This window comes from Antechinus flavipes, chromosome 3 (assembly GCF_016432865.1).
Source record: "Antechinus flavipes isolate AdamAnt ecotype Samford, QLD, Australia chromosome 3, AdamAnt_v2, whole genome shotgun sequence".
NCBI classification, from domain to species: domain Eukaryota; kingdom Metazoa; phylum Chordata; class Mammalia; order Dasyuromorphia; family Dasyuridae; genus Antechinus; species Antechinus flavipes.
The window spans coordinates 563,711,998-563,727,630 of NC_067400.1; the positions used below are offsets into that span (position 1 = coordinate 563,711,998).

At 40.0% G+C, this 15,633-nt stretch overlaps 2 protein-coding genes across 4 annotated transcripts in view; both read right to left on the reverse strand.

Annotated features, from left to right (window-relative positions):
- The window catches only part of RSPO1 (R-spondin 1), a 115,810-nt gene that overhangs the window by 100,068 nt on the left and 109 nt on the right, over positions 1-15,633 (reverse strand). The window lies entirely within an intron of this gene.
- The window catches only part of C3H1orf109 (chromosome 3 C1orf109 homolog), a 40,767-nt gene that overhangs the window by 24,977 nt on the left and 157 nt on the right, over positions 1-15,633 (reverse strand). For 2 of the 3 annotated variants that reach the window (XM_051987727.1, XM_051987728.1), the window contains exons 2-5: positions 13,929-14,006; positions 11,890-12,172; positions 10,598-10,777; positions 8,552-8,666 (exon numbers count right to left, since the gene is read on the reverse strand). In XM_051987727.1, the coding sequence (XP_051843687.1) occupies positions 8,558-8,666; positions 10,598-10,777; positions 11,890-12,161 (561 nt within the window). In that variant the 5' untranslated portion in view covers positions 12,162-12,172; positions 13,929-14,006 and the 3' untranslated portion in view covers positions 8,552-8,557. Of the gene's footprint in view, positions 1-5,845; positions 7,571-8,551; positions 8,667-10,597; positions 10,778-11,889; positions 12,173-13,928; positions 14,007-15,633 lie in introns of those variants that run through there. The other variant, XM_051987726.1, reaches the window with a different exon arrangement.

The following is a 15,633-nucleotide window of genomic DNA, read 5'->3' on the forward strand; positions in this document are numbered from 1 at the left end:
CTGTGCTCCCATGTTGCGAATGCTCTGGCAGATACTCACATTCAGACCCAGCTTCCCACAGGGACCCGCCATCCTCCCCTGCACACCTCAGGGCTTCCTCTCTTATTCTCCCCAGTCTCTTGTGATCCCTGGATGTGGGCACCGGCAGGAAAGAGCCAGCGAACACCCGGCATATTCCCAGGGCAGCTGGGATAATAAAATGGTGGAAGCACTGACCTGTGGTTTACTGGGATGGGGAAGTTTTGTCGATTCCTAACATTGTAACCAAAACTATAATGGGCTCCTCAGTGAGTGCTCTAAGTCTTCAATTAAAGCCTAGATAATCAGTTGTTGCCAACAGCGGGTTAGGAGGGATTTTTTGTTTAGGCACAAGTCAGAATAGCTTCTCAAACATCTCAAATCCCTTCCAAGTCTGAAAAGCTGTAATTCCCCCACAACCGTGCCCACTGAAACACTGAAGCAACTTACTGAATTGTTGCTATGTACCGACTGTGCGGCCAGCCTGGCATTTGGAGGCCTTCTGCCCAGTGCTCCCAGTTTGCCCCCCCCCCCCCACTGGCTCCTCTCCACTCCATTAGTAGGAAGAGGATCAGGAGAGTGGGACCCCTCGTGGAGCAGCTTCTGATCCCAGTATCCCCTCAAGCCCTAAAGCTTAAGAGCCGAGTGTGTTAATAAACAGCTTTTGTCTCTTCCAGGAGGTGATGGGAGTCAGCCCCAGGGGCGTACTTGACAGGGCCCTCACATTGGACAGGGTTGCACAAGGCAGATGTTGGCACTTTCTCCTTTCCAAGCGCCATCATCGTCATGCAGGGCGAGTGGAAGGGATGTGCTGTAACCCGAGGATTGGGAAAGAGGAAGCCTTTGGGGAGCTGGGCAGGCCTCGTCGCTGACAGGCAAGATGCATTCCTTTCGAAGGTTCATCTCCAGATCCCAGGGAGCAGGGGAACAGGAGAGTCCAGAAGGAACACAAGTCATGGGGGGAGGGGAGCCGGGGAGCCCCAGGAGCAAGGGGAATATTGACTGTGCGTGTCCAAGCAAAGGTAAGGAATTGCTGGGGAGTCGGAACACTGGGCTGGGAGTTACAAGACCAGCAGATTCACTTTCATCTGTAAAACCCAGAGGACTGGACAAGATCTCAAGACCACTTCTGGCCTTAAAAATCCCATGATCCTTTGACATGTGGAAACCCAGCCAAATGGAGCCTAATGGCCTTTTGGCAAAAACAGGGAAGATGCTGCAGTCTTGGGGAGAAAATTCCCTGGCATAAATGGTTAGTGCTCGGCTCCTCAGAGGCTTTGGAAACTGTTCATTCACCTTGGCCAGTAGAGAAAGCGACGGGGCCTCACCTCATTTGGAGGCCATTCAAACCCCTCTCTTTGTTGAGGAGGATCCAGATGTTGGAAAAAGATGTCAAGTTTGGAGGACATCTGGGGAGAGATCCTTAAGAGCTGCTTCTTAATTTACCAAACTAATGAAAGACGATGAAGGCCTTTGGCAAGTGTGAAGAGTGACAACTCAACCCAAATAATGAAAAGATTAATAATTTGCTGAGTTGGCACTGTCCCCCCTTCAGAGTTCATGTGGCCATTCGGGCTGATGTCTCTGTTATAGCAGCCGGCATCAAAAGCCAGCACCAGAGAGGCCCATGTGTCCAGGACCATTTTTAGCACAGATTAGCTTTCTGGTCCATTTTTTTCCTACCCCTCACTTCTTAGCTGCCTTTAAAGAAGCCGCGAATTGTTGAAGAGCCTGTCCAAGTCAAAAGAGACAAGTGCAAAACTGAAATTTCGGCAGAGGGACAAGGCTTTCCAGCTGGGGAAAATGTGCCTGCAAAATCACATCCTGCCCTTGGCAGCTTCCCTGGATTTATGGTAGAGTTTTGCAGACATTTCATCACATTATAAGCCAGCTCAGAAGACCCTCATAAAACTCTACTTATATGAAAGAACAAACTGGCTGATAAAAATCAGCTGTTGCCTATAAATGTTAGATGGAGTAGCGGGGGTTTATGAGGCTGGGCACATTGTGTTTGAGAACATAAAGCTAACCCTTATTTGAGATGAAGATAGTGTGGTATAATCAGAGGGCTAAACTTGGACTCAAAAGTCCCGAGTTCAGGTTCCACCACTTGTTAGCTGTGCACGGTTGGGCAAATCCTCAGTTCCAAGGATGCTGACACACCAATTGGCTTTCCATGTTCCTGGGTTATATAACTTAAAAGTGCTAAAGAAATACAAATTATTAGTGGTACCTGCATGGTGTTTTAACCCCCCCACTAGACTGGAAGCTTCTCAAGGGTAGAAAGTTATTTAATGCTTGTATTTCCTCCATTGCCCAGTATAGTATCCTACTCCTTGGTACTGGAATCTCAGGATTTCAGAAACACATTGACCCCAAAGAATAGAGAAAGGGTCAGGAGGCAAGACCCAAAAAAGGGGAAGTGAAAGTCCTGCTGTGTTCCCATCTTGGTCAGACTACATCTGAAGCACTCTGCTGAATTCCCAGTGCCACTTTTAAGGACACTGATAGGCATCAGACTGAGTTTAGTTGGATGGTAATATGATTGAATATCAGGCCATATTAATATTGGCTGAAGGAATTCGGAATGTTTAGTCTGAAGAGGAGAAGATTTGGGGATAGGAGGTAAGGAAAGCGAAGGCAAAAGGTGACCAAGTAGAACCTCATGGTTCAGACTTTAAGATTTGCCTACTTTCTACAAAGTTGCTTCACCTGGGGTCCAATTTCCTCATCTGTAAAACATGTTAGATCAAGGGTTCTAGGGATCCATACATTTTTTCCATAAACTTTAAAATTTGCCAATTATATTTTAATATAATTGGTCCTCTTCGTAATCTATTTTATTTTATAAACTTAAAAACCATGATTCTGAGAAGTCCAAAGGCTGCCAGACTGCCCACAGTACCCACGGAACAAAAAAGGTCAAGAGCCTCTAAGCAAGATGATCTCTTGGTCTTTTCCACCTTCCAGGTCTATGAAAACTGTATTTTAAGGGGTGTCATGGAGAAAGACAATTAAGACTTGTTCTGCTTATCCTCTGAGGACAGAGTAATGGGTATAAGTTGCAGAGAAACAGATTTTGCTTGAACATGAAAAATTTGTTATGAATAAGAAATTTCAAGTACTACAGGTTGTCTCAGCAAGTAGATGTCTACCCAGATGTGTTCAAGCAAAGGCTAGATGAACAATTCTTGGGATTGTTCTAGAAGGAATTCTTGTTCAGTAGGGGTTGGACTAGAACTAGGGATGTGCCAGAGCCAGCTTGAAATGGCTGAGAGTCAATTGTTAAATTTTCAGCAGCAGTTATTTATATCTTGGAAATTGACAAATGCTACAAAATAGGATCCAATTGATAATTTTTTTGACAGTCGACTTAAAAATAATACAGATTAAACTTTAAAGCAGGTCGTGCACACATCCTTCAACCTAAAGTTGATTGTAAAGTACCCTGGTGACAACTAGATAGATGGTGGGGCCTGAAGTCAGGAGAACATCTTTCTGAGTTCAAATCTGGCTTCAGACACTAGCTGGGTGACTTGGGGCAAGTCACTCAATTGTTGATGTCAGTTCTTCATCTATAAAGTGAACTGGAGAAGAAAATGGTAAACCAGCCTAATCTCTTTGCTTCAAAAATCTCCAAAATGGGATCACAAAGAGTTGGACATGACTGAACAATAAAGCAGCACATCCTGACAAACTCAAGTCTTGGCTGGCTCAGCTGCTTACCGCAGCTTCACAGAAGCAGAAATTCAACCACTCTATATAATGGTGTGACTGACCATCAGCCCAGAGGATTTGGCTTTCCCTGCTTGAATAGGATACCTATAGCTAGTCCCACAGCAGGAAAGAGTGGTGCCCTACTTAAGACTTCCCCTACCTTCCGGCTATCAGTTTCATGTGTTCGAGGTACCAAATAAATAATCGTTGAATTTGAGTGAACTGTAATTCATTGTTTCCAAGAACTTTTAAGGTAAAACTCCTATTATCCTATGATAGTACAAATGTTATCATCATTCCTATTTGCAAATAAGGAAACTAAAGCTCAGGAATGATTCACCATTCACCACAGCTAGTGCCAGACACAGGGCCTAAGCCTATATCCACTGAATGAGTATAGCATTCTTTTTGTTAACCCTTGCTGCCGACAGGTGTTTCCTATAATTTAAGGTGAGCAAGTGAGAGAAGCAGCCTAAGTGGGAGAAACGACAGATGGGGAAAAGGGTAGAAAGGGCACTTTCTTCCTGAAAATCTACCGTTGTTCTAGCCAACCATCTTGCCCAGGCCACTTTTTTTTTTTTTTTAAATCTTCTCCACATGACAATATATCAGCTGGTCAAGATGAAACTGCTTATTGCTCCAAGGAAGGGGTCTGAGGTTACTTGTAAAATGGACCACTGTGGAATTTCACCATGAGAACTGGTCTGTAGAAAGCCCTTAAGACAAACAAATGGAAGCCAAGGTTACTGTCCTCCCATATCAGAAGGGTTGGCCCCTGGAAGGATTAGAATTGTTCTATTGGCCTCAAAGGGCAGAATTAAGAGAATGGGAGAAGAGATGAATTTCCTATCGGAAATAATGGAAAGGATTGTACTGAAAAACAATGAATTCCTATCATTGCAGACAGCTCAAAAGATCCATGACACATGCAAAATACTTAACTTCTTAGAGCTTTATTTTCTAGGATTGTTGCAGGTGGTTAAACATTGGGCAATTGAGCATTGAGAAGTTACCAATACAGTATCTTCCAGTACTCTGAATTCTTTTGTTCTAAGCTGAAAATTATCCAACTACTTTGGGCAATCTCTGTGCCTCAGTTTCCTCATTTATATAATGAACTTATTTCTAAAATTCCTTTAAATGTTAAGACTCCTAAGAGTCTCCCTCTTTACTTTAGGCCTCCTTGGCTCATCTATGCAGTCAGTTCAAAGGGCCACAGATCTGCTGCCCATCGACAAGGAGCCAGTGAGTCAGAGATTTTCAGGAATGAGAGGGAGAAGGAGCTTGAATTGGATAACGTCCCTGAAATTCCTCTAGAAGCACTTGTTTGCTCTGCTCCTTGCACCTGGCACAGAGGGCAGAAGGGTAAGGCTCTGGCAGGCAGCCCCGATTCATTCCAACTATCTTGGCAAAAGAATGAGATGGGAGGATAATGGACAAGACTGCTGCTATTGCCTGAGCAAGGCCCTGATCACTCAAGGATCCAGATAAGGAAATAGGTTTAAACCCAAGAAAGGGCTGGCTCCCTTTCCTTGGGACAGGGCTAGAAAGGGATGTTAATGATGTATTTGTCAGATGGAAAAAAAAAAAAACAGGTCCTCTCCTGAGCACACTAACCTTGACTTCCTTTTCTCCCAATAGTAAGTTATGACCTAAATAGGTCCATTCACTTGGGATAAGTGCTTCCTCATCTTCTCAATAAAAACCTTATAGTCAATTTCTAGAAATAGAGGAGGTTCACTGGTAAAGAAGGGCAATCGAGAGTCACTTTATTCCAATCTACACAGAGCACTGGAAAGGGCAGAATATTTTGAATTACAAAAATATGAGAGCTGCAAGAGGCATTAAGAAATCATCTTGTGCAAACTCTGTCCAGTATCATATAGCTAGTACTGGCAGAATCAAGATTTAAAGTCTTTTCTACAATGTTATGTTGCCTCCATTGGGCTTATACTCAGTCATTACATGACTGAGCAAGTTTTTTCAAATCCTTTTGAGGCTCAGTTTTTTCATCTGTTAAATTGGGAATGGCTCAACCTCATGGAACACAGAGATGCAATGAGATAATAAACGGGGAAAATTTGCAAATATAAATCACCACAAAAACACCAGCTATTAAAACTATTTATTCCCAACAAAACCAAGAGACAGAACACATCCTTCACTGGAAGGCTTTATACCCAAGACATATTGTCTCCCTGCTTTAGGACAACAGGCTAAGAAGAAGAGATTGTGCCAGGAAAGGAGGGGAGGCCAAAAAGCACTGGATTATGCATATCATTAGTAATCACTTTTGAGGATAATCTCTTCATCTCCCTCCTCCCACCAATCAATCAGGAGACTATAATGTCCTGCAGTAGACCTTGATTAGTAAACACAAACATAGGGAAACAGAAAAAGCTCTGTCCTGGGAGCCAAGTGATCAACATTTGGGATTCTTCCCTCTGCCACTGAAAAGTTGTATGACCTCAGTGAAGTCCCTTCACCTCCTGTCTCTTTCTTCTTCTATAAAATATAAGTTTGGACTAGGTGAGCTCTAGCTTTCCTTTTTCTTCTAATGGGCTCATGAAACTACAATAATCCTCAAAAAGAAGAAATTCAGAAGTAATTTATGCCACTTTGCCACCCCCTTGTGGCACAATTTGGAAACAGCAAGTTGGAAAAAATGTTAAATATAATCAATCCATTAAACAGTAACAAAACCAATCTAACCCAAACTTTAAAATGAACTTTGATAACCAAATTTCTATAACTTAAGATTTCAAACCTCTATCTCCTCCAGTTATTTTCATCAATTTACCCCTAAATTTGTATATATGTATGTGTGTGTGTGTATATATAAAATCCTTTATATTCTCATACTTACTTAAGTGTGCTTACTGAACTTCTCCAGGGAAATACTCTTATAATAAATTTCTAGACATGGAGAAAGTTCAAAGGGGAAGGGGCTTATCAAAGATTTATTTTATTCTCATTACTTAATCCAGATTCTGCATTTTCCACTTTTCAGTATTTTGTATCAGTCTTTTTCTATTATTTTCCTATTCACTGAATTTCCTTTCCATAGTTCTTCAATGAATTATAGGATTGGATTACAGTAACAGTTTTCCAAATGTTGGAATATTTTCTTTTTGATATGCTTTTCAGAGTAAACTCCATAGACAGGGAATTTCTGGATCAAAGATTATGAACACAATATATAGCACAGCCCCCAGTCTGTTCCCCAAGGCTTATCAGTTTAAATTTCACAAGCAAAATATGAGCTTCTTATTTCTCTATGACCCACAAGTGTTGAGTTTTATCATTTTTATTTTTTGTCCCTAAACCCTCGGAAAAGTAGTTTTAAAGGTGAACTTTTTTAAACAAACTTCTCCATCACATATACTTAAATTTCAGATAAAAGTAAATGTATCCTCCCAAAGTTAAGACAGCATATGGAGCAGAGGTTTTGAGTGACAAAACCATGGCAGAGTACTGGTTTTCCTTCTTTGCCTGTCTTCATAATGGTCCCCCCCTTTTGGGCAGTTACTCCAGCTCCTCCAACATTCTTGGTCATTGCCCTGACTACTACTTCTGTCACTATCAACCTGATTTTCCTTACTGCGTGTCAACTCAGTCTCTGGTATAGAATAAAAACTCTTTGGGTTCACAAACATAGCCCCAGTCATCTATGAAATAACTGTGTTCTAGAAATCTGTATTCCCAACACGAGTATGCCCACATTTGTTTTAGAGTGACAGGTGAAATAAAGGTGGATTTTAAGTGTGGTTTCTTTGTTCTGTGGATAGAAACCTCCTTTAAGTTTCCAGGAAAAAAGATACATTCAGCAGGATATCTGGGGAAGGAAGAGAAAATATCCTTGATTTCTACAATTAAACTTTGTGTTGTCCCCAGAGATACAAATAAAACACAGTCCTTACCCCCTAAAGGAGTTTATGTGAAAAGAATAAATTATAGACAGCTTCCCAGATAAAGATCTCATATCTCAAATATACAAAGAATCCTGTCAAATCTATAAAAATATGAGTCATTGACAAATGATCAAAGGAACTATATGTAGTCATACAAAAATGCTCTAAACCATTACTGAAAAGCAAACTAAAACAGTTTTGAAATATCATTTCACACTTATCAAATTGGCTAAAATGACAAGAGGAAAATAACAAATGTGGGAGGAGATATGGGAAAATTGGGACATTAATACATTATTAGTGGAACTATAAACTAATCCAAAAGCCACTTTGGAGGGCCATCTGAAATTATTTTCAGTTACAAACTGATCCAGCAATACTCTTTAAGTGATCAAGAATTCTCCAAGTGATCAAGAAATAATAACAACCTACATCTTAAATATTTATAGTAGCTCTCTTTGTGGTAACAAAGAAATTGAGAGGATGCTCATCAATTGGGGAATGGCTAAACAAGTTGTTTTATATGTTTGTGATGGAATATTATTATGCTATAAGAAATGAAGAGCTCACTGACTTTAGAAAAATATGGAGACTTTCATGAAATAATGAAAAGTGAAATGAGGAGAACTAGAGTTTTGTATATAGTAACAGCAATATTGTTTGAAAAATAATTGTGAATGAGCAAGTTATTCTGAGTATTATAATCATCTACAAAGGAATTATGAAAGAAGATGCTATACATCTCCAGAGAAAGAACCAAAAAATAGAAATAGGCATAGTATGGTTTCGTATGTGTGTGTGTGTGTGTGTGTGTGTGTGTGTGTGTGTGTGTGAGAGAAATGGTAGCCTTCTGGTAAAGGAAGGGGAGGGTGGGAAAAAGATAATCCTGAAATGGGTATAAATACCTTGTACTAGATCTTGATCATTCTCTGAAATTCGATCCCAGCTTGTGGCAAAGTTTGGATGTTTGGCAAATTTTCCCACTGAATCTGAGAGAGGAGATATTTCCTTTCCAGGTAACTTTATAGAAGTTAAGGACCCCAAGAGTGAGATAAACATGTTTAATTTTAATAAATATTTAAGTACCTTCCACATAGAGAACATTATGCAAGGTATTAAGAGAGATATTAAGATCATGTAAAATACAATTGCTGCCTTCATGTGTCTCCCAATCAAATGAGGATTGATGGATAAATGAATAACTGCCCAAAAAAATCCAATACATTAGTATAAGACAGGTACAAACAGCACTGCTGGTGACACTTAAAAAAGAAAGGTTATTAGAGAGAAAAAGGAAAATCTTATGTACTAAAGGACATATAGGATTTCAACAGGTCAAGTTTGGGGAAAAGGTAGAAGGGGAGCATTACAGTTATAGGGGAAAAAGTAAGACCAAAGGTACAAAAGCAGCTATTTATACATCAGGTAGGATGTATCCATCCTGTGATGTAGTGTTATTTTGTGATGTGAGTAGGTTATTTTGACCTAGTAAATAAGATGGGAGTAAGTAAGAGCTAAGACTAGAAAAAAAAATTATGTCTCATATTAGGTAGGGCCTTGAATGCCAAGATAAAAATATATTTCACTTGGCAGCTAATAGAGAGCCATGAAGGATTTTGATCAGACACACAATAAGATTAGATCAATATAGGAAATTGATCTGGTCAGAAATAAGGAATTGATGGATAAGAAAGTGGAAGGGAGAAAAGACATTAAGAGGCAATTACAATAGTCTAGGTAGGTAATGATCTCCCTGAAAACAACAATGAGGAGAGGTAGTAAAGGAATTCAAGATTACACTGCAGAGGAAAAATAAATCCATTCATTTGGTATGCATTTACTATGTATCTACTACATGCAAGGCACATTTCATGGATATACTGCAACAAAATGAAAAACAATCTGATCTCAAGGAACTTAAATACAACATATAAACAGATAAAGGAAAATTTGACATGAAAGAAACTGGTTGTGCAACCATTTAGAGATCACAAAAGATTTTCCAATGGTTAGAATGGATGTGGTAGGGAGAAAAGAAAGGGATGTGTGCTAGCCATAACAGGATTCTCAGAGGGAGAAGTGAGGAAGGAGGGGACATTTTACACATGCAAATTCTTCAATGTATTAAGATGAGAGAAGAGTCAAAGATGACTCCAAGAATTTGAGTCTGGGGGACTAGGATAATGATAGTGACATTAAGAAAAACAAAAGGCAAGGGGGGAAGAGGGGATGATTTTGAAGGCAGGGTTAGAATTTCCATTTTAGATAGGTTGAGGGGCTGGTCTGATAAGATTATCTTATAGGTATAGGCCTACCTCAGGTGAGAGATCAGGGCTGAACTGACAGATGAAGTTGAGGAGGTACAGGAAATCACCAATGGAAAAAGAGAAGAAAACAGGTTCAAAGACAACAATTTGGGAAAAAGAACTCCTCTTAAGAATTCAAAAAATTTAAGAGACAAAGAGGGAGTCTTTAGAGACACTGGAAAATCAGGCTAGCATGGTGTCTCTGATGTCACCAGAATAGAATAGATCTGAAAGAAAAGAGTGGTCAACATTGACAAACACTGCAGGTCAAAAAGGTGAGAGATGAGAAAGAATTGGTGATCAAGGGACTCCTGATGACCTTAAGAGCAATAGGGTGGAGTCATGATCAAGAAATTAAACTGCATGGAGTCCAAGAAGAATTGGGGCAAAAGTGGAACTACTGATTTTCAAGAAATTTAGCTATGAGAAGGAGGAGAGAGATGAGAAATGACTAGTAACTGGAGGTCTTCAAACAAAAATAGGGACGATCATTTGAGATTTCTAGAAATTTGTTTTCCAGTGTGGATTAGTCTAAACAGAGATTAAGGTCCACTTTGACTCTGAAATCCTGTGATTCTGTGGCCAAAGCAACCATTTGTGAATTGAAGACATGTAGATTCCCCAGGGTATCTGCGTGAAGGATACACATTTCGATAATGTCTGTCAATGTCCTGTAACCATGCTAGCATATCAGCCAATGAGGGGCTAACAGCAGACGGTTGCAAAACTATATCAAGTCCAAGTTCATCTGCTTTCTGTTCATACAGTTCAAACACTTGTTCCACATGGCTGCTGACTGTATCTCGTACCTGGAGAAGGCTGTTTCTGCAGGAAAAGACAATGGCACTAAACAGCATTGAAAAGATGTACAGCATATTCCCAGTAGCCCATATACCTACTCAAGGCAAATAAAAGTAATGCATTAATGAGAACTGCCCCATTATTTCTGATCATATTTTGAAAGAGTAAGCTAGAGGATGAAGTAATTGGAAATCATGTGATATCAAGACCAGCAGAAGAATTTTTAATATGGAGAAAATTTGGTGGAATGTGGGGGGAAGGATTCAGCATAATCACGGATTTTAACGATCTGAGAGATCATCACATTTGTTCTGTTTGGCTCTACAGGGCAGAGCTAGAGTTGATGGGAACAGATTTCAATTGTAAGTTCAAAGGTAAAACTGTATAGCTGTGAGGACTGGTCAGTAGAATGGGGGATCTCTGGAATATCCCCATCATGAAATCTCTCCAAACAGAGGCTGGATGATCATCTCTCAGGGATAACACAAAGAGAGTTCATTCTGCAGATAAGGGTTTTAACTAAACAACTGGTAAGGTTCCTTCCAATTCAAAGTCTATATAATACTAAGAATTTCATGGGCTAAGGTAGTATGATCAATGGAGCACTAGCCCTGGAGTTAGGAGGTCCTGAGTTCAAATCTGGCTCCAGACACTTACTAGGTGTGATCCTAGGAAAGTCACTTAACCTCAACTGCCTCTCCTCCAAAAAAGAATGAATGATATTGCTTATTAATACCCTTCCTAAAAAGTTCTGATCTTGAGACTTTCTGTAAAAGTTTGTCTTAAGATATATCATAGTTGTAAAGCTGAAAGGAAACTTAGAGATAATCTAGTCCAATCCCATTCTTTTACAGATGAGGAAACTGAGATCTAGAGAGATGAAGGGAACTGTCCACATTATACTGCTAGTAAGCGGCATTTCAACTCAGATCCTGGGCAGGATCCACCCTGCTTTGGACCACTAAGGTCTAGGACAAAGGGACGTGGAGAGCATAAGGAAAGGAAGGTAGTGTGTGCCTACAATACGTCTCAAAACTCAACTGTGTTAGGCTACCAAAAAGCTCCCTTAGTTGGAGATCAATCTGGCTGCTTACAAATAAAACATTAAATTCATGAAACATGTCATGATCTCTTACAGCTTTTCTCCCAATTGGTCTAAGATGGCGTCCCCAGCAGCCAGCAGTTTTCCTCTCAGACGATCTTTCAGGTCAGGGAAAGCCTGAAGTGGAGTCTCCTCCAACTGGACATTCTGACTGGCCTGGAGCTGCTCAGCCAGGTTGCTAAGAGAGGTCAGAAGAGGTAAGCAATCACTCAGAGTACTCTTCCAGAGTCCATGCTGGTGCTCTACAACACGGAAAGCCTTCTTCAGAACATCCTGCACAGCTGGCAAAGGCTCCTTGGGAGACATCTTTTCTGCATCTAAAACCAATCAATTGTTAGAAAGCCTCAACTAGAGAATCATTCAATTCAACATACATTTATTAAGCATCTATTATGTGCAAGGCACTAGGCTAAGGAAGGATAGAAAAAACAGAAACACCCCAACCTGATCTCAAAGAGTTTACAATCTATTTGGAGAAAAACATGCATATAACTATGAAATAAGAATAAGATAAATACAAATTAAGGAGGATATCAAGACCAAGTCCTTTTAAAAATGCAGAGAGGCAGATATCCTGGAGGGAAGAGACATCAAGGAAAGAATCATGGAAATTGTGATATCCAAGTTAGGCAACAGATTGGAAAAAGGAGAAAGTTCCATTCAAGGAACTGGATCAGCATAAGCAAGGAAATTGCAAAAGGCAAGATGACCCTGGAGAATGAAGAACAGTCTAGTCTTTCCAGGAGGAAAAGGAGGGGGGTATCGATGTATAGAGTAGGTGTTTTCAGGAACTGGAAGCAGCTCTTTGGGAACTTCTAATGCCAGGATCTGGAGACTATATTCTAGTTAGTTGAAAAGAGAGTCAAAGAAAGGTTTTTAAGGAAAAGAGTGATATAATCAGAATAGATTATTAGTTAGATCACATAGGAAAGTTAACAGAATGTGATTTAGAGAAGAGTCTAAAGCCAGGAAACCCAATAAAAAGGAAATTATAATAATTTAGTGAAAAGTGATGAGGAAACTTCATGTTCAGGAGCATAATAATTATAAATAGCTAAAACTTAGTGCTTTAAAGCTTGGGAAGTACTTGGCACCTTATCCCATTTGATCCTAACAAGAACCCTGTGAAGGAAATGTTATTAATATCCCCAGGATATGCTTGCCAGAGAATTGAATCTAGCTAACCACAAGTCAAACAATAGTCAAACAACTATTAATCAAGAGGCAGAAATTGGAACTTATTAACAGAATGTCTTATTGCCTAATATGAAGAATTGTGCAAAGAGAATTGTACTGAAATGGACAAAAGACTGGCCGCCTCTTCTGTGGGTCAAGGGGCCTCAAGCTTAAAGGAAAATGTTGCTTAAACTAAATTAAGGAAAGTATTTTTTATGTTCAGACAGAATGCTTGCCTAACAATGTCAGACATCCTGTAAGCTCCCCAGCATCCCCCTTCTAGAGCGAGAAGTCGAGTCACTGTTGTAACCACAAGGCAAACAAGAATTGCTTATAAGCCTGTCTCTGTTTGGGTTCCGGACGGTACTCTAATGAGAGTAAATAAACACAATAAATGCCGGCCCGTAAATAAACAATAAATGATCTCTAAATTACAAACACCTTGGCTGTTCTGAATTTTATTGCCTGGGCTATTTCAGTACAAAGACCGCTAGTATTATCCAAAAGTCTACTTTATGAAATGCTGAGAACTTTCCGGGATGATTTTTAACACCTGGATTTAGAACAATCTCTAGAACTGGTTTGGAACAGATTTTATGGAGCCCAAATGGCAGCTGAGGAATGCCAGTAACAAGCTTGAGGCTGAGAAACTCAGCTGGGTATGGGCTCTGAGAGGATAAGCTAAGAGATATGGGGCTTGTGATGAGCTAGTCTACTGGTTTTGCCTCAGAAGCATATATTAGGGAAATGCTGGAGATACAGTTTATTTAGATTTGTAGTAAAGCATTTTGTCTTATGCTATTCTTTTGGGCAAGATAGAGAAGTGAATCAAATGAAAGTATAGCCAGATAGATTTGGGCCTGAATGAATTCATGCCAGATCTACTAGAATACTTACTCAACTCTTGATGTCATTTCATAGGATTAAAGCCCTCTATTCTTGGTCCCATGTTGCTTTATCATGTTTATCAATGATCTGCAGTTAGGGAAATATGGAAATGCTTATAAACCATGAAGGTCAAAAACAAAGAATAATAATTGGAATTTGGATCTATAAAGGACAGATAAGAACAACAGTGATATATAAAGGCTTATTCATTTTAAAAAATTCTATAAGTATAAAATGAGAAAAGTGTGGCTACAAAACAGTTTTGTGAAAAAAAGATCTGGGAATTTTACTTGGTTGTAAATTCACTTGACATCAAGCAAGAAAAATGCTTATATGATAACTAAAAAAGCTAAACTTAGGCTACATTAAGATATCTCAAACTTTAAGACAAAAGAATTTGAAAAGCCCATTGTATTCTGTCCTGATCAGACCACATCTGGAATATTCTACGTTTGGTTCCAGGTATCATACTGTAGAAAGAAGGGCTGCGAAGACTTGAGAAAAATAATACCTGACGGAAGGCCTAACTATTATCTTTGCAACAACCTCTGAAATAATACCAGATATTTAACACCTTAAAGTCTACCAAGCCTTTAATATTCATTACCATTTATCTCTCATATAACAACCCTGTAAAGAAGCTACTTCAGGTGCTATTTTCCTCACTTTACAGAGGAGTAAACTGAGGCTAAAAAGGTAAAATGATTTACTTATGGATCATTTGCTTATGGTCTGAAAGATCAGAAATTCTGTTATGAGGAGAAGAGAGTAAGTATTTTAAAAGTACTGCTTTATAAATGTTTTATCTGATCCACAAAGAGCACAAATTGGAAAGAGGAGGAAAAATGTCTTCAAACGCTTCTACACAAGAATTCTCATGTTTGGGGCTGTGACTAATGGTTTACATGCATCTCCAGGACTAACGAGTACTCACTCCAATGCAGCTGTTTTGTTTTTCTTTTAATAAAACTTTTGTTTATAATAACTATGTGTGCCTGCCCTCGTAGAAACTTATTTTCCCAAAATTTTTAGGCAGGGGACAACAAGCTAAGGGAAATGTTTCTGTGTTCTTCCTATCTTGGTAAGATTCCCTACAAGAAGATCACAATTAGAACACAATTAATTGTTCTTGAGATGGGGCAACCTGGACGGAAGTCAAGTGGCCAAGACACTAAAAGCATGAGCTAATGTTACTATGCTAACTGCTAACGGACATTTATATAGTGTTTTGAGAAACACCATGTCCCCACAGAGGTTGTCTTGGAGTCAGGCAGCCAAGGCTTGGGATTCTACCTCTGATGCAACTCGCTTCAAAACTCTCAGTGAAAAACAAAACACGGATCTGTGGCTGGCCTGTACTGGAGGGAGTTTCCACACCGGGCGGCCCCCAGTTCCATGACACAACTAAGCACCAATAGTACCTCACAACATTATAGAGGAAAACAACTACTGCTAGTTTCCTTTTACACTTGATGGAACAGGCCTGGAGGGGAGAGGGGACCAAGGCCACACACGTGCTAAGAAGCAGACCCCCGTCGGTCCCCTGAGCCCGCTATCTTGCCTGCTTTCCACGGTGCCCACAGCACGGCCCAAATTAGATCGCCCGAGGGCTCTACCGATGAGTCACGGCTCCTCCGTCTCTGAGCCTCAGTTTTCCCATCCTTCAAACGTTGGGGTCGGAGTGGGGGGCGATCTCTGAAAGCCTCTTTCCCCA